Below are 20,049 nucleotides of genomic sequence, written 5' to 3'. Positions count from 1 at the left end.
TCGTAAATCATTCCGTGTAAAACGATTTTCGACGTAGTTCAGATTCGCAATGTGTCATATGAACCTGTCGTCTAAATTAAGAAGCGGTGAATTTTTCTTTTCTTTTTTTTGGGTTTATGGATTGTTTTCAGTGTTTTCTTGATTCTCGGTTGAAATTAGATGTTATTCTAAATTCAGCTACCGGAAATGATAAAGATATGCCTTATGTAAATAATCTACCTGAATGTGATTATTCTTCATGCGACTTTCTATCGGATAAAACAAAAAATTGTGATTTTCCGATCCGATGGCTACATGTAAATGTAGCCATCAAGGGGTTACAAAGTGCATTCAACGAACTGAAGCTCTTGCTTGCATCTAGTCCTATAGACATTGTTGGAGTTTGCGAAACTTTTTTGTCTGCTAATACACTCCTTACAATGTTAGATCTGCCCGGGATGTAGCGTTTTTCGCGTACAAGGTGTCAGAATGCGGGAGGAGGTCATATGCTGTATATTCGTGATGACTGGTCTTTTAGTATTCTCAGTGATTTGTCTGTATTTGATGATGGGTTATATGAGACTATTTTTGTTGAAGTTGTGACTTTGGGATGTAATCCATTTATTTTCGGGTCTGTTTATCGATCTCCGTCTAACCCAAACAGATTTTTTGAAGTTTTTGAACCGCTGTTGAAAAATCTGGAAGCGTTGAAAAAACCGATTATTATTTCGGGTGATTTTAACTTTGATCTTTTGAATCTCAATATTGGAAATAATGAGAAGTTTTTAAGTATGATGTTGTGTTCTAATTTTCTTCCAAGTATTTCTCTGCCGACAAGAGTTACAGCTAACACAGCTACATTATTAGATAATATATTTTTCTCTCCTGTTTTATTTTACGCTTAAAAATCGTCAGTAATTTTGTCTAATATGTCGGATCATTTTCCGGTGAGTGTTCTTTTAAATTTAAATAATAGTAATAAACAACATCGAGATTCAACAATGGATAATTCAAAAAAGCGATATACATGGATTGATTGTAAAGTTCTTCGTCAGTTAATTGGTGACCATGATTGGAGTTCGGTTTATGGCTCAGATGACGCAAATGCTGCGTTTTCAGATTTTATTGATAAAATGATGCGACTGCGGGATCGGGCTTCTTCAACACGAGTTTTGCATCGAAAGTTTGCGCAGAAATTTAACCCATGGATTGCTGAAGGTATTTTGACATCGTTAAAACATAAAAATAGAAAATTTAAGAATTATTTAAAACTACAAACACCTGATTCGTTTGAAGAATTCAGAGTTTATAGGAATAAGCTAAATTCTTATTATCAGACATGAGAAGAGAAAATATTATAAAGAGAAATTTTTGGAGTATAAATCGGATATGAGAAAAACATGGCAATTGGTAAATGAAAAGATACGTCCTCATAGTCGTAAAAGTACTAGTGTTAATTGCCTTGTTTTAAATGGAGAAAATGTTACAGAGCCCTATGAGATTTTAAATGCTTTTGGAGATTATTTCAGTAATATTGGTTCTAGACTTGCATCGACTATGAATATGCAACTGAATTCCCCTTCTGTTCCAGTTAATGAGCAAAATGCAGAAAATTCGTTTTCTTTTTCAGAGATTGAGCCTCATGAGATTGATAAAGTTATTCTGAAGCTTAAACGGGTTTTTCGAAAGAACGAATTTGGATTTTCGGCTCAAACCAAAAAGCAAATAGTATCAAGCATTTCACCTTTGTTGGCACATATTTTTAACCTATCACTGATGCATGGCATTTTTCCTGAGTTTTTACAAAAATCAAATTTTATAGCATTACCTAAAGCTGGGAGTCCAACTGACTCTTCAGATTATAGAGGCATTTCTGTACTTTCGATTTTCAGCAAAATTTTGGAAAAACTTGCAAATAGTCGATTACAAAAATATTTATTTGATAGTAAGATTTTACACACGTCTCAATAAGGTTTTATAAAAGGAAAGTCAACTGAACTGGCAATTCATGAGCTTTAACTAAATATTAATAATTCACTAGATGATGGTCAACACGCGTTGGCGATTTTTCTTATGTCGCCAAGGCGTTTGACACCGTAAATCATTCGTTGCTTCTTTCTAAACTCAAGTCTTATGAGTTTTCAACACATGCTGTTAATTTTGTTGCATCTTACCTTTCTGGGAGACAACTAGATTGTGTTGATAAATCTCATGATCTCCGTTCCAAAACTTTTCCGATTAATTACGGAGTGCCTCAGGGCTCTATCCTTGGGCCTATTCTATTCCTTCCTTTTATAAATGATTCGCCAGATGTTTTATCTCTTTTTAAAATTTCGATGTTTGTTGTTGTTGTAGTAATTTTTTTTCCTCACCGGGACCTATCAGTTCTTTTCCAGAACCTCGAAAGCACGCTAATAACTGTTTCAGATTAGTATTCAAGGAATTTCCCAGCTCTTAATGAAAAAAAAATGCCAGTATATGGTATTTTCGCGAACTGAATCAGTAGTATCAGATAGCTTTTCTCTTTTCTTGAATGGTCTTGAATTAAAACGGGTAGATCAGTTCAAATATTTTGGGATTATTTTAGATGAAAATTTGTCGTTTCATAAATATGTATAAACACTGTCGTTAAAAACTTCCCGAAATATTGGCATGCTAACTCGTCTTCGTTATTTCTTTCCTAAAGCTATTCTAAAATCTATTTATTGTTCTTTCGTCCACCCATATTTTCTCTATTGCATTTTGGTTTGGGCATTTACCTTTTCGTCTGTTTTCGAATCTCTCCAAATACTTCAGAATAAAGCAATGGGGATTCTTTTTAATGTTGATTGCAGATCTTCAGTTAGACACCTATATGGGACTTTAGGATTTTTTTTCTTTTGACCAACTTCATTTAATTTCTATCTCTAGTATTTGTCACGATTATCAATATAGTAATTTACCTGTAAATTTCTCTGGCATTTTTCCATCTAATTCTAAATTTCATAATTATCCTACTACGTATCGTTCAGTCTTTTCGTGCGAAATTCGCCCGACATCGAGAGCGGGATTCAGCATCCGTCACACTGGGCCAAAAATCTGGAACTCAATTCCAGCATCAGTTCGAGAATGCAGCAAGCAGCGACATTTTCTAAGACTGGTGAAGAAATATCTTATGAAATACTAAGCAATTTGTTCATTAGGGTTTCCTTTTTCGATGTTGTAAAATTTAGTTAGAAAATGGCTGTGTATTTTCGTTGGCAATATTTTCAGCGCTAAAATATGCCACCAGGCATGTGCGCTGTTTTGTGACATTTATTTATGTATGTGTTATAAATAAAAATATTCTACTCTTCTACTCTGAATCAATTAACAAAAATATAATACAATCATATGTACATATAGACTAATACAATAACATACACTAATACAAATTGTAGACTATGAAATGGAACTTATTAAAACATTGTAGTAAAGAAATCAATGCATCGAATAAATTAACAAAAATAAAATATAATGATATGTACATATAGACTGACACAACATATAGGCTAATACAATAAAATACACTAATACAAAATGAAATGGAATTTATCAAAACAAAAACAATACTATAACCAATTGAGCCCCAGATGCTTTTTGCCATATAGAGATACACAAATTATTGTTTACACCACATTTGGCAATAATAATTTATAATTATTAAAAATAAAATAATTAAAAAATTAGAATGGTTAGGTTTTTATTGCTAAAAAAGCCTCTTCGGGCCATGTTAAAAGCAAAAAAAAAAAAAAAAAAAAAAACTTACTGACTTAATAAAACATGTATAACAATAGCGATACCGCAACATTATAATAACACAGCAATAACAAAACGCACATAATAAGACACATAGAATAATATTACACAATACTCGCGCACAAAGTTAATAATAACTTAAAACTTCACTAATCTAAAACTACTCACAATTCGTCAAAATAAAAAATTTTCTATGCGCCGTGACCATTCTAACAAATTTACCCAACCTTTTAAAATCATCAAAAATTGTATTTTTTAAAATTACAGAGAAGAAAAAACTCCTCGGTTTTCTATAGAGTCTACTTAAGTAGCAATAACCAATAACTTTCACCTACCATTCTTTCATCCTGAACATAACCTCCCAAAAAAGGCAAAAAAAAAAAAAAAAAACAACCCAAAATATAAAATATGGCATCACTGTGAACTAATGGGCGTTGTGAACTAATGCATTTTTTAACTGCTTAAAAATCAGTTTGTTGTGAACATTAGTTTGTTTTATTTAGTTGTGTCACTCTGTGTTTGGCCATGGCATCATAATGTACAGGCACTATAGAAGTCTACACTTATTCGTTTTCTATTTTTGCTTTCTTCTCATATTTTAATTACTAGTTCTTCCTAACTCTCAATGTTCTTCTTCTTCTCTTAGCAGTTAATGGCCTTTTAGTTGGAACTATTTAACCCTCATCTTATTCCCTCTCTAGCTGCAGAGGATTACTCATATAGAATATTGCTGTTGATAATAGGGAGGATAATCTTTGACCTTATGCTCAGAGTTCATGTACGCAGGGGGTAAGGGGCCTGGTCTCCCCGACCTCCTATGATGTGAATACAGAAAGTTTTACCCTAACAAATCCTTGGAGGTTTTCAGCGTAGTTCTCGTGTTTTAATCTCAATTCCTTAGTGGTATTCAATCACCATAATTTTAATTTCATTTCTTTCTTCCCATTCTTCTAATTTGATTCATTTCTAGAGACAGATGTCAGAGATGGCGTTGAAAAATCTTCAACAGATTAGAAGCGGGTGCTCTATAAGTATTATATGGTCCTATCGCACAGCGCAATTTACAATTCATGTATTAAACTATGTCATAAAGGTACTTCGAGAAGGTAAAGAAGGGAAGGTGCCTCTCGCCCGATTTTATAGATTTTTGGAAGCCATTACACAAGTAAAAGAGGACAAATGTGATTCTGCTATGGAGAAATTTTATCGATTTATTTTTAGACTAGGTAAGAAATAAATATTATTTTTTTTTGTTTTTACGAAGTAAACTGATTTATATTCAAGAATTGGGATTGCGGATAGTCTTCCTAGTAAGAACATATTGAGGAAAAAGTGATATCAACGACGTTCTGCAAAAATTATTTTTTTTTATGTGCCAGAGCCCTGTCCCCAAGAAGAACCTTCGGATATCTCTTTAAAAGTATGAACCTATGGATACACGACATTTTATAGATTTAGGAAATTAACTTTCTAAATTTAGCTAGGGTATGATTTTACAGCAGTTTTCCTATTTTCGCCATGTTTTGATTGCACTTTTTTTCTTTTTTTTTAATATTGCTATCGGTTGGCACAAAAATTGATGAAGTCCGTTATCTAGCTTACTCTGCCAATATGGATGTTGAAAGATTCGTTATAGGCTTATACCTTGTTTTTGTTCTTAAATATTTTATTTTAGTAGTGTTTTCTGTATCCATGCTCACAACAGCGTATTTCCTAAGATTCTTCTTTTGATTTAAACAAAGCAAGACAAATTGTGCAAAAAGATTTGATGAAACAAGTCATATGAATTGCTTTCCAGAGATTGAGAGAAAATGTTTGGAAGTCAATTTATGGTTACTCCACGCCAAGCCTAAATACATACAAGGTTGCCATGAGTTACGCGACAGTATGAATCACCACTCTTGGTTTGGCTTTTTTATTTAGGTCTTGTGTTTCTTTTGCTTGCGGCTTTAATTTTAGCGAAATGTAACAAAGTAAAAAATATCAATTTTAATTCACTTGGTCTTGGACCGAAAGTCGCTCTTTAGATTTTAATGTACTTTAGATTAAAGTACTAAAGGAAAGAATTTTACAGAATATAATCTTTCGTAATACAGTTTCTTGTACAATGTTTTAATATTTGAAAATGCACTATTATAACCGTCTTTGGGTGATCGATTTTAGGTTGGGATTGTACAGAGTTCAACATTTCTGGCCAAACAAATGTTGTGGCAAAAATATATCATTTATAATGTATAATTTTTGTAGGTTAGACATTCATGTATAATATTTATGAACCAAAGAAGCAAGACAAAGAATTTGAGAGCTCATGGATAACCAGATTCACTTCTTGGGGCGAGGAGAGAGGTTTTGTAATGCTAAACAGCGGTAATTATTTTAGTAATCACAAACAAATGGTAAGGTCTATTTGAAAATTTTGAAGTTTCTTGACTTTCTCTGTATTTCCGCAATCGTCGATGTCATGTGAGCCATCAATGGCTCTAGAGCTGTGGCTCCCAACCGATTTTGGGCCATGCCCCACCAAGCCATTTCCTGATACCTCCCCTCTTGGTATTTAAATCTTGTTATTGAAAATTTTACGTGTATTCGTCTAAAGGAACCTTAAAAGCCATTAATTTAGTTTTTTTTCGGGTCCCGTCAAGGCATATATTACGCTAATGGAAAATATTGTGTGCATAAAACACATTTTATGTGTTTTATGCATAACGTTTTTGCAATAAAGTTTTGCAATATTTAATGCATAACGTTTTTGCAATACTATCGTGTATCTCTTTTAGCTCTTTAAATGCAGATGAATGTGACGTCATTTACGTGATTTTCACGAGATGAATGTGACGTCATTTACGTGATTATGTTCTTTTTTTCAAAAATTAGTTTCTAAGTATAGTCAGCCAAAGGGTGCACGCCCTGCCTATGACCCACCAAAACATTGCTGTGCCCCACCAGGGGGACGTGCGCCCCACGGTGGGAATCACGGCTTTAGAGCATCTATATCTCTTTTGCCCCATTTACAAATTTAGTTTCACAGTTTTTTTGTCTTTAGTTTTATAAGCTCATTATTATTTTAGGTTACATGAAAGGGATGAGAACTCTGGCCGATTTGAAAATACCACCTCCAATAGAAGAGACGATCAAGCCACCAACCCCAATTTCTGCTGTTATATTTGAAATGATTTCACAGTCTTTCAGTCTATCAAGCATAAGGTAAATGTTCTTCCCTGAGTAGAGGTTGCCAAACAGTAGTTTTTCTGCCCTTAATTTAATAGTTCTTTTTCTAATTTTGTCTTAAGCCTATTTCTCTTTTTGTCTGTGTTTTTAGGCCTTCCTTTTCACGTATTTCCTTGTATCTAGTTTATCCTGTTTGCTTTAGATGCCATAGATAGATAGACAACGTATATCGAAGCCCAAAAAGTTTCCCTTTGTAATAAATAACAGAAAAGTAATAAATAGAGATCAGGTTAATGTTCCAGTTTAATTCCACTATGTCCAAAAAGGTTTTTAAGGGGATAGAAACTTCTCTTATTATGGTGGAAGCAGCGTTGATGTTAGAGATAGCTCTTCTAACTTTTGGGCATAAAAGGCTAAATCTCGAATATCTTACCGCAGATTCAAGTTATAGGACAACTTATTGGAAGACAAAATCACAGAAAATTAACATTGAAAAATTAATTTAAAATGAAAATAATTAACGGAAAAATAAATTGCTATAAGCCTAGAGAACTGCCTGGAGAGAAGGAAACATGTTAAAAAAACAATTTTAACTTCATAATATGCAGCGTAATAATAGCTAACGCATTTTATTTGCAGCTAACCTTTATCTTCACTTACTTCAGTGTTTTTCCAGTTTTTCTTTTATATTTATCATTTTTTTTTAATAGATTTTCTTTAGTTTTAAATCATCCTGTAAACCGAGCATTTTTCACAAAACTATTTATAGAAGAGGTTAAAGCAACTGCAGTGGCGTTAACACAAAATTGATGAAAAAAATGTATTGACTAAAGACAATTCTATGAAAAAAAAATATACATAGCGCTTTATTTCAGAAAACGGCCAGAATCTTCAGTTGACAGTACTGCATTCAGCAGAGTTTTCAAAATTATCCAAAGGTGATTGGGAAATATTGGTAAATTTCTTAGAAAAATTAAAAAAAAAAAGGTTAGATGCATGCAAAGTGCGTTAACTATAATTATTCTGCATATTATGAAGTAAGAATTGTTTTCTTAGCATGTTTCCTTCTCCCTAGGCTTATACCAACAAATTAATTAATTGAAATACGATAAGTTGCAAATTTATTTCTGCTGTCAGAAGCTGCCACAAAAAAATATTCGGTTTGCATTTGATTGTATTTTCTTAGATAAAAGAATTCTCAATAGTAGTTTCGTAGTCAGCTTTTCAGTTAACTAAGAATCCGCAAAAACACGGCAAAATCTACTTATCAGTTAACTATTTGGTAGAATGGTCTCTTCCTCCACTATATGATATTTCTAGTGCCACCAGTGCCACCACTGTCGGTGCTGCTAGAGTATAGTAACGCGATCGAGCGGTCACAATGTATCTACAATTTCTTCCCTCACTGATATCATATCCAGCACGGATTTTTAAAGTGTAGGCTACTTCCCGTGGTATGTAAGCGCCATACTAATTGGTCCAAAACGCCACGCTAAGGGCCACAGGTGTCAAGCTCCGAAAATCCCCTCCCTTTTCCTCAAGGAAGGTATCTCTCTTAGTATAGGACTCCTTTCCTATACCCAACCAATATGCTCTCGGTCTGTCAGACCCTAGTCTCTGTCTAGGTGAATCAGATGAAGTCTACAAAGTAAAACAACCAAAGCTTACTATCCACTTCAGACTCAAAACAAGAGCTGTACAACTGTCTTTGCCAGAGAAGTATCACATTTTCCCAAGTGCTAGCGATTTATCACTTCGAAATATTTCGGTCTTATGGAGTAAAGAGGAGGGCTGACCATAATGGACTGAAAGGTAAAATTACCATTTATTATTACAAACAGTTACGAAAAAATTTCAACTCTAGCCAACGGAAGGTAGAAAGAAAAACCATAGATATCTAAGAAAAACTGTAGAATTGGAAACACTGTAGCTTTTTAGTTGCATAGCATGCGCATAACCTTTCTTCTTAATTGAATAGCGTATTATAATATTCTTTAAATATACACTTTCTAGTAGTATAATGAGAGGAAGGTAGAAACGGCTAGGACACGTTCTGCGGATGAAGAATGACAGATTGCTCTTTTCAGCCAACCATCAAGGGCTTAGCCTCGGTTGGGGCGGGAGGATGTCGTAAGGAAAGATTTAAGGGAATTGGGAAATTCTTGGGAGGGTTTCAAGAGTGAAGTTTTATATAGATTGGGATGGAGGAGGAGCATGCGTAGCTGTGTTGGCCTCAGGCGCCTTGGTGCTGCAGTGAGTTGTTAGTAGTAGTAGTGGTAGTAATATACCTTAATTATAAATGTTTTTTTGCATATTTTAACTATTTTCTAGACTCTTTCTGAAAATATCGGCCCCTTTGAAATAAATTTTTGTGTGTCTATTGAACAGAATATGTTCCTCAACTGAATGAATGCTTAGAATGAGAGCCTGATACAGTTCATTTTATCCTTCAGCTACCAATTACAATCGGGTCCATATCACCTAACCCCCCCCCCCTTACAAAACCACCAAAACAGAGGTTTCTGACTTCTTTAAAAGTGAGTTTTTTCTGGTGCTGAGGATGGTCAAGAAGTAGTACTTTTCTGCACTTAGAATTTGTAAATGGGAGCAATTTGTGAAATATATCCTTTATTCATGAACGATTAAGTTGTAACCCCGGAAAACGAAAACTATTTTGTAGGAAATTGAAAGAAAAATCTACACAACTTCAAATATGCGTAATTTTGTAAGGGAAGTTCAAACAATATGTGAAATTTGTCGTTCTTTTTTTTTTTTGCTTACCATGGATGTATTTTTCAACATAATCTTCAGCAAGATCAAAGCACTTCTCCAAGCGGTGCCTCGATCCTTCTAGAGCATTTTGAAGAAATCTGGAGACCCTTTTTATGAGCCATAATTTTGCTTCGTGTGTTGCTTCAGTAGTGCTATTAAAATGGATGCCTTTCAACTGTTCTTTGAGTTTTTGGAATAAACAAATTTTAGATGGGGCTAATTTTTGGCGACAAGGTTGATGCGGCAGTAACTCCCACGAAAATTCTCTCAGATTTTTTTTTTGGAACACATTAAAAATGCGCTGGGACGTAGTCGTGACTGAAGAGGCTTTCGAGATGGAGCTTTCCTGGATTTTTTTTTAGCTGAATTCGCTTTCATTATCCTTAAAATTTATACAAAATTTAAACAGTCTTTTTGCCTTTTAAAAAGTGCAATTATAACTTGTGTGCAAGTATAAAGTTCAGAGTTCTACAAAATGTTTGGTACATCTCAGTTGACAGAAATTCCGCGTCTTTGAATGCCTCTTGTACAGTAAAATGTATCAAATAAGTTAGCCAGAGTTTGTGATATGTGTAACACAGGAAGACGGTTGTAATGCATGACGTACAGGAAGAATTCACGAAGGAAGTATTTATATAGTCTTGGTCGCCGACGATTTAGTGCTCCAGCAAGCACAGGAGGAGACTTGCAGGAATACAGAGTTAGACTCGTGTGCATAAGTTGCACGCACTTAAAATAAATTAACTTGCATATACAAAACTCACAAATGTTTTTTTTTTTTTTGCTTTTTGAACATTCCAAATTTTTTTTCTTACGAGGGCTCTGAAATTGATTTTTGATTGCACAAAAAATGTTTTTCAAAAATCAGGAGTGATTGGCATTTAAAGTATAAATAACTATTAAAAACACACTTTTAGGCAAGATGCTGCAAGGGCTTTGATTGGTCCTGTCTTAGCTGAACCTTATACAGATCCCCTACGCAACTTCATTTTGCCTTCTCTGTCAAGTCTTGGATCAAAGCTGCCTTTGGCTGAAATTTTGGTTGAGACGCAACAGTTGCTAAGAGTTGGAGAGCTCGAACCCACACCATGGATCTTGCATTCGATTTTGTACCTGTGCACCAAAAGCTTTAGTAAGTTTGTTTTCATATATTTGCAACATTTATTGCATATATTGCAACATTATTTGCAACATTTCATTATTCATTGTATGTACTTTTGTTGTGAAAGGCAGGCTATGAAATATATTGTATGATTTATATTTTTGAGAATGTTGAGGGGCAAGTTAGACTAATGCACTATATTCAACCATTTTATCAAAAAGGAGGATGTGTAATATTTTAAGAACGGCTGAGGGTGTTTAGTTGAAACTTTCAAGACATGTCGAGGGGGATTTTGAAAAGTCTTTGAAAGGCTGTCAACCCCCTCCAATGTCTTCTATAGTTGCCCTCCCTTCAAAAAAAATTTGATCAAAATTTTGAAAGGACCATTTTGTTCAAAATAGTCTAAGATCAAATAACAACGTCTGTTCGGATGACATAGCCTCCTACAGCTTTTGAGAGGGATGCTAAACACAATAAAAAGCACTCTGTGCATGCTTGTTGTCAAAATGTCGTGTCAGCAAGATTCAATGACCGGCTGAGGGTATTAAGTTGAAATTCCAGGGGTTGTCAAGGGGGATACTTTTTACAAAACAAAAACTCGTTTTTTTACAAAAAAAAACTTTTTTTTTACAAAAAAAAGTTTTTTCTACGTACTATTCATATTTTTTTATCTGAAGTACTCGAGATAATTGGTTGGCACGCTGGATTTACAATCGCATGTCCTTTGAGGCATGGGTTCGAGTCCTGGTGTCGCTGATTATTTAGTTTGAGATGAGAGTCAGCCGTGTGATTCTTTAAGCTCAGCGAGAGTTGACTCAACTTCAAATGGTCACCAGGAGATTTCTTGGGGGAAAACACGTGAAATTTTGGATGGTGTGCCTCCCAATCACGCATAGCACTCCCATCCGGAAGCAGAGAATCGGTAGATCAGTACCTGCGTTACAGGGGGACCATTTGTCCGCAAGTGAAAAAGGTCTAAGTTTTTGCAAAATAAATAGTTAAAGAAGAGTTCATTTTTGGTACTAAACCTTATATAGGCCAATTTTTGGGAAAAGGATGAGAGCGCTCAGGAGTGCTCTTTGTGCAGTTTTTTTTTTTTTTGGCGCTTAGAATGATGCAGCCTATAAAATTTCCAATATTTAGTTAAATTTTTTTAAAAATGTAAAATTTTTATTTTTTTATATGTCTGACATTTTTTTATGCATTTCTTTAAGTTTATTAAGAATGGATTATTCCAATATTTTAAGGTTTGTTTTGATGTATTTATGTATACTTTTTAGATGGTAGCCCAATATTATTCATTTTAAGGTTTATTCTGGTGGTTGTGTGACAAGACTACAGCTGTAATTTTACACCGAAAAGACTAGATATGTATATGGTATATGGTTGGATTCAGCGCTTTAATTTCTTTTCATTGACCAAGTTAGAACAATAATGTTACTCAGAATTTTGTTTTAGAGAATGATCTTATCTTTTGAAAAATAGGGAAAATTTTTCCCTTCTTGACAATTCTCAACGTGTTTTCTAGTTTAAAAATAATGCAGGGCAAAATTTGCAAATATAATCAGGTAGATGATGATCTCTAACCATCGCTGTTTACAAAAAGTTCTGAAGATTCGATACTCCGACAGAATCTTAGATGCTGATGTGGTAACGTCAAGCCCATGGCTAGGTTTGTCAAACACAGAATACTGATTTGTCACGTTTGTCACGTTTTGACATGTTCGCCAAACACAGAATACTGCACAGAAGACTGCTTTGACTTGACCATGTTTGAGAAGACCCATTGACTGCATGTCCTGGCGGTCAATTGAAGAGTTGGCGGACAACCGTCAAAACGACCCTGATACCAGTAGTCGATTCCGAAAGTTGGGCAGAAAGTGGGAGAGCTGCTGGCTCCAGTTTGCTTAAGAGCTAGCTTCAAGATCGCAATAAATGGGAGTCAACCATGTGGAGTCTTCTAGATGCCAGGTGAGGCGTCCTTGTCTGATCCTGCTGCAAATACAAGTAAGTAAGAAAGCTGAATCTCAGCTACAGAATGATAGCAAAATTGTTGTCCGACATTGAATCAACAACATCGTAATACTTAGCAACTCGCACAGGAAAAAAAAACCTTAATACTTAGAAGAAAAAAAAATTAGATTATTTTCTTTTCTCTTCTTCTTAAAAGCTGATATTCTTAAGCATACGATATGTCTGTGTGATTACTGTAATATGGTTTAACAGAAATTTAGCACAAAACGTCTTGATAAAATGAATAGTATTCTCTTTTTGCCACTTATTTTTCTTGTCAATTTGTGTTGTTGCGTTTTTGGTTTTCTTCTTTCTAGTTTTTCAACAGTAAGTTGGGTCTCAATAACATATTTAGGAAATGAGGTAAAGAGCTAATTGAGTTGGGATTTATGTGACAGAATGCTATCTGTTCTGACACCAAAAGATCTTAGTGATAGATACCAATCTAGTCTTATTTTTTTAATACAAGTTCTAGAATGTAATTTTTGATCTACTAAATCTGTATTGTTTGAAGATGGGCCTGCAAAGACAATGCTATGCAGCGGAAAACACAAATATATTTTGTAGATCCCTATTCTTTCGCAACTTAGTTTACGGCGTTAGGTGTATCATGAGTAACCCTGGTAATATGGGACCCAGACCTTGTGACCTTACCAAGCTTGTAACCCTGTACAAGCTTGGTGATATGGGACCCAGATCTCGAACTCCACTGTAGCAACCCGCTGCAAGGCCGAAGCAAGGACCTCTGTCCTTGAGGCTCATTCAATTGGAAATTGAAAGGGCTAGTGCCTTTTTTAATAGTTGAAAGTGATTGTATAGCGACTATACGCCCATCATTTTCCAAAACACATCCAATCAAAATTTTGAGCCATCCATTTTGTTCAACGTAGTTGAACGTTCTGGAAATTAGGTATTTTTTTAGGATGATAACCCCTCAGAGCTCTTAGTCCAAGGGTTGTAAGTTATGCCCTAGGGGCATATAAGGTTTACATAGAAAGTTGTTGTATTAATAATAGATAGGACGATCACGCTACCTAAGTAAACAACGGGGACACTAGAGAACGAGACAAGAAAAGGGGACTAAGTAAAGCGGAGGACACACCCCCACAACCCTCAGGGCAAGAGTTTTAAGTTATGCCCTGGGGGGCATATAAGAACGATGTTGGCACAATGTATTGTTTATTAATTTTTTCCTTTAGAGCAGGGCACTTCGTATCGAAGAAGTTGTCGTAGAAACTTCGAAAAGCGCCCATTCCCTCGAAAAGGGCTTCGAAAAGGGCAAAGTTATACGACAACGCTTTCAATAAAAACTTTATGTGCCACAGGGCATAACTTACAACCCTTGCCCTGAGGGCTGTGGGGGGAGGAGTTGTCATCCTAAAAGACCTAATTTCTAAAACTTTCAACTACGTTGTATAAAATGACTATCTAAATATTTTGATTGGATGTGTTTTGGAAAATAGTGGGGGTGAGAGGGGGGTTAGTTGCCCTCAAATCACTTTCGACTATTAAAAAGGGTGCTATCCCTTTGAATTTCAAATTGAATGAGCCCTTTTTCAAGTTTCTATGACAAAGATTTCCATAAAAACCTTATATACCCCCAGGGCATAACTTATAATCCTTCCCCTGAGGGTTGTGGGGGAGTGTCCTTCTCAAAAAAATATTTTCTATCTGGAAATCAACTACGCTGAAAAAAATGGCTATCTCAAAATTTTTATTGGATGTGTTTGGGTGAATGATGGGCGTGGGGGGGGGGGGGTAGTTGCCCTCCAATTGCTTTCAACTATTAAAAAGGGCACTAGCCCTTTGAATTTCCAATCGAATGAGCTTTTTTTGAAGTTTCTACAACAATGTCTTCTTTAAAACCTTATATGCCCCCAGGGCATAACTTAAAACCCTTGCCCTGAGGGTTGTGGGGGAGTGTCCTCCTCAAAAACATATTTTCTATCTGGAAATCAACTACGCTGAACAAAATGGCTATCTCAAAATTTTGATTGGATGTGTTTGGGGGAATCATGGGTGTTTGGAGGGGGGCTAGTTGCTCTCCAATCACTTTGGACTAATAAAAAGGGTACTAGCCCTTCGAATTTCCAATCGAATGAGCCTGTTCTGAAGTTTCTACGACAACGCCTTCTATAAAAACCTTATATGCCCCCAGGGTATAACTTAAAACCCTTGCACTGAGGGTTGTGGGGGAGTGTTTTCCTCAAAAACATATTTTCTATACTTAAATCAACTACGTTGAACAAAATGGCAATCTCAAAATTTTGATAGGATGTGTTTGGGGGAATGTTGATCTTGGGGGGGGGGGGCTAGTTTCCCTCCAATCACTTTTGACTATAAAAAAGGGCACTAGAACTCTCAATTTCCAATCGAATGAGCCCCTTTTGAAGTTTCTACGACGACCCCTTCCATATGAAGTGCCCAGCTCTAAAGGAAAAAAAAAATAATAAATAGTACATTGTGCCAACATCGTTCTTATATGCCCTCAGGGCATAACTTAAAACCCTTGCCCCAAGGTTTGTGGGGGAGTGTCCTCCTCAAAAATATATTTTTTATCTGGAAATCAACTACGCTGAACAAAATGGCCATCTCAAAATTTTGATTGGATATGTTTGGGGGAATGATGGGCGTGAGGGGGGGGGGACTAGGTACCCTCCAATAATTTTCGACTATTAAAAATGGCACTAGCCACTCCAATATCAAGTCAAATCAGCCCTTTTCGAAGTTTCTACGACATCTCCTTCGATACGAAGTGCATGACTGAAGAAGAAGAAAAAAAAAACACATTGTGCCCATATCGTTCTCTACTTAGGCAGCGCTAGCGCGCTGCCTATGATTGAGACGACTATTATCGATTAAATTTAAATAAGAACAAACTGATTCTCCGCCTTTTTTTGTTGCTGTTTTTTGACTCTTTACAGAAGATTCTTTAACACAATTGCCGGCATAATATCGTATACGCACTCTTTTGCAAAGCAAACATGATGCTGTATCCGCATGGTCGCCAAATTAACCGCTCCAATGTGATCACCCACTAATCTTTTTAACACAACAAACTGCTTTAACTTGCATTAATAAGAGAATTTCTCTTTTTTTTCTTTTTTTTTGCGATTGTTTACGCGCTCTTTTGCAAAGCCAACGCAATGCCGAATTCGAGTGACCGCCAAATTCACTGGTCAATCGTGTTCACTAAGATTTCTATTAGACATCACAAACTTGCTTTTACTTGCATTAATAAACGTTATTGTCATTGTTTGTGCTATTGCTAACGCCTGATTGTTTCCGCGCTATTTTGCAAAGCCAGTTTGATATTAAGGCCACATGATCGTTCAGTTTAACTTCTCCCGCGCGATCATTGAGTTTTCTATTAAACAACAAGCTGCTTTTACTTACTTTTAAAGCTAACTTTTCCCGAAAGTTTCATCTCTATTCCCAGCTACGAAACAAAACATAATCCTTATCAAAACTTCACCGCGGTGCAGTTTTTGAAATCTAAATAAAGAGACTTCCAGAATGTTTAAAATTGATTCCCCCCCCCCCACCAACACAAACTGATCAGTCGTTTGTGCTCACTTGATTTCAGAAGTGATTGACTGGGAGTTACCCTTTTGCCAACTCTAAAGTAAGGTTTGTTATTTCATTCATCAAGAAAACAGGGAGACAATTGAGGGTGGGAGGGATTTTGGATAACACGTTTTGGTATTTTCGTTGAAAAATACTTTGTTATTTTTATTAAGAATGGTATTGTGGTATTTTAGTTGAAAAACTAATTGCAAAAAGACGAAATAGTCCCTTTCCTAGATTTTAAAAAGTGTATTTCCCCCCCCCCCTCCCATGCATTTTAAAAAATTGACGCCTCAGCCTGAAAAGTGGGGTTGCAAAAGTTCAGCCACTTCTATAATACATAATAATTAGTCATAGTTATGAACTCCCCTTCTCCGTATATATCTCTATCTTCTTTATCTTTCGCTATTTTTCTCTATTATTTCTGTCTTTCAGTATCTCCTCTCTTCTCACCATATTCCTCTTTTTTCTTTCTTGACTTTTGCCATCGCTTCTTTTTAATATCAACTTTGGTCGTCATCTTGGATTTTTAGCACTTCGATTGAACATTGTCAACACCTTTGATTCACCATGATAACCTACCATTTCTAAAGGCTTAAGTTTTTGTAATGATTTAGCTACATTCTTTCTTTAGGAAGATCAGAGAGTCTGTCTGAAATTCGTAGAGTATATTTGCCCTTATTGTCACAGTTAATGACTGGTCTGAAGGCATTTGAAACAGAAGATTCAAATTTAATAGAGGAAGATTTCGAGGAAGAGGACGTTAGTGAAGAAATGACGAACCTGGACGAGAAGCTTATAAATGATGACTCCCTGCGGCTAATCAATTCTAATGAACACGCACAGGTAATAGGCAAGTTTCTGGATCCGTTCTATAACATCCTATCAGGTATTTCTAAAGATTATCTGAAACTAAGCAAAAATAATGAAACTTGTCTGTGTAAATAAAATCGAATGTATTTTTGTGTGTATCCCCTGTATTCATGACTATACTGTCAAGCAAAGAAACTTTAAGAAGTTGTTTAGTACACTCTTGCAAAGGTTTTATCTATATAAATCCCCATCCACTGTGCCCTCTTAATACTTTTTTGCTGACTGAAATTAGAGACCCCTGAAAATAAATACTTAACAGTTGCTTTCGTTATCATTATTAACATTTTCTAAATATTAATTATCCAACAACGTCCAAAGGATAAATTAATAACCATAAACTAATTTTTCAAATACTTTAAAATTTAAAAATACGATCTCTGTTTTACATGTGGGTAAAATTGTTCCAGGGGGGGAGCTAACATTTTCCGGGGGAGAGAGGGTCCGCGGAGAGGAACTTTTCGGGGAGAGAACCATCAGTAAGGGTGATTTTTCAAACGCTTTTAAAATTAAAAATACGATCGTTGTTAATACGCGGAAAGCGATTTTCCAGGAGGATTATCCTCAGAGGGGGATTTTACACAGGAAGAATCTTCCGAGTTGGGAGTGGTGGGAGAAATTTTCTTGATTTTTTTTTCTTTTGAGATCATAGTAACGCGGGATGAATAAGCTAGTAATGAAATAGGGAGGATGCCCGGATTTGACAGTTAGTTCGAATTTACTTGGAATATCTTTTAAGAAAAGATAATGTAAGGTTCTAATTACAATACGGTTCGAACAAGAAAAACAGTCAATCTTGGCCTTTACGTCAAAAAACAATATGGAATAAGTAGGAAAAGTCATAAATCATAAATAAGGTGTGGCGGTTAAAAAATTCAAAATAAAAATAAAGTAAAAAAACTAAAGCTTAACACAAAACAATGAGTGTCGGGAGCGCAAATTACGGTAGGGCATGAATTGGTTAAAAATTAGGAGTAATAAGAGAGAAGATAGGAGACCGCATTCTGAACACAAGCATTGCCACTTCAAGCATTGATAAAAATGAGGTGACCGAATTTCGGACAACGGTACGGCTTATTTCGATTTATTACGTGATAAACAGTAAATTATCTGTCAAGTATGTTTGAACTAAAAACAATAAGGCTTTGTTAAAAGTGTTACTAGGTAAAAATTACGTCATTTTAGCTGATATTAAAGGATGAATTGCTAAGGGATATGTAAATCTGTTCTCCATTCAGAAACTGTCATTTACTCCTGCTTCAACTGCATCATATGAAATAAGTTGTTGTAAATGAAGCTAAAAAGTAAATTTAGAGCCAACTATGAAACAAAAAAGACTACCCATACTACCCAACTACTACCCAACAACTACCCAACCAAAGTTGGGTAGCCAACTTTGCTATGATTAAAATGAAGCAAAAAGAATTATAACAATAAGTAGCTGGAACCTACTGTCCAATTGGTTTGATACCCTCTCCCTTTCTGTTGATATCAAATTCAAATTCTGTTAATATCTTAGTTTTTGATTTTTTTCCTCGGATAGTTTAAATTTCCATTAAGGTCAGTCGACAAGAAGTCCTCCAGAACTCAAGAGGATATAAAATGATTTGATGTTAAAGTTGGTCTATAATGGTGATGTTTGAAAAAAAAAGTAAGGATGCTAAGGTCCCGTTTTTCACCTTTGTCCTTGGATGCAGCCTCTGAGAGGGTGCCAAACTGATTCTTTAAATGTTTTTTTGTTTACTTATTCTGTGGTAGTGACGGTGGGGGGAGGGCGCAAAAACCGACGTTGTCAGTATGAAGCCAAAGCCCATTTTTTGTAAAAGGGGGGAGGGAGTGTATATTTAGTATTTTTAGGATATAAATAAATGGTCTTACTTCAACATCGCATCCAGCGGAAAAAGATATGGTGTTTGATCCCCCCCCCCTCAAAAAAAAATTTCCGAGTCGTAAAAACGTAACAAAAATTCATATGAAAAAATTTTTGGTCTGTCTTTTAAAGTGTTTTATTGTAACAACCTCCCCCCCCCTCCCCAGCGAAAATCCGGGATGCGCCCTTGCCTTAATTACTATAGAAGTAGTTTTTATAATAAATAATTATACAAACAAATTATTGGTAAGTGTGAAAGTAGTCTAGCGCTTTGTAATTTAATACACCTAATTGTATTAACTTGTTTAAATTGAAAAGAATTTTAAAATTAAACAGAAAATTAATTGTTAAAAAAGCTCGAATTGAAATTTGGGTCGTTTTATTGGATATTAGAGTCTGTAATACTGAGGAACGTGTAAATCTGCTCCCTATTTGTTTTCTTTTGTTCCCTAGATAATCAATCCTGTCAAGTAATGTTTAATTAAAAACAAACATTAAATTTGTGAAGAGTTTTACGAGGAAAAAATTACGCCGTTTTAGGTGATATAACTGAGGGATATTTGAATCGGTTCTCCATTCATTTTTTTTCGCTTGCTATGTGAGCTTGAATAAATCTTCAAAAAGTTAATATCCCGGAAGTGATTATTTACCCCAAAATCATCAAAATATAGGGTACGCTTTGCTGTCTAGGGCGCAGAGAAGCGGTAGTCGCTTTGCTAATTAGGGAAAACCTAATTTTTTCTATTTTTAACTTTTTCTCTTAACCAAATATTTAACTTTGTGACACATCCTTCCCATCACAAGTATAGTTCCTTTAGGTAGTGTTCCATTTAGATTTTGAAGGAAGTGCATAAGATGTTTCAAAATAACGATACTTTTGTGAGATACATATTTAAAATCTAAGAGAAAATTTTAAAATACTGATGTTAAA

The 20,049-nt window shown here is 35.2% G+C and overlaps 1 protein-coding gene across 1 annotated transcript in view; it reads left to right on the top strand.

The window, feature by feature from the left end:
• The window catches only part of LOC148944699 (ubiquitin-protein ligase E3C), a 103,553-nt gene that overhangs the window by 7,006 nt on the left and 76,498 nt on the right, over positions 1 to 20,049 (top strand). The window contains exons 3-6 of the mRNA XM_089100233.1: positions 4,727 to 4,982; positions 6,825 to 6,960; positions 10,614 to 10,828; positions 17,013 to 17,224. Of these exons, the coding sequence (XP_088956359.1) occupies positions 4,727 to 4,982; positions 6,825 to 6,960; positions 10,614 to 10,828; positions 17,013 to 17,224 (819 nt within the window). The remainder of the gene's footprint in view (positions 1 to 4,726; positions 4,983 to 6,824; positions 6,961 to 10,613; positions 10,829 to 17,012; positions 17,225 to 20,049) is intronic.

Source organism: Artemia sp. Qi Xiang Cuo, chromosome 14 (assembly GCF_049724085.1).
Source record: "Artemia sp. Qi Xiang Cuo chromosome 14, ASM4972408v1, whole genome shotgun sequence".
Lineage (NCBI taxonomy): Eukaryota > Metazoa > Arthropoda > Branchiopoda > Anostraca > Artemiidae > Artemia > Artemia sp. Qi Xiang Cuo.
This window is presented reverse-complemented; position numbering and strand designations above follow the sequence as displayed.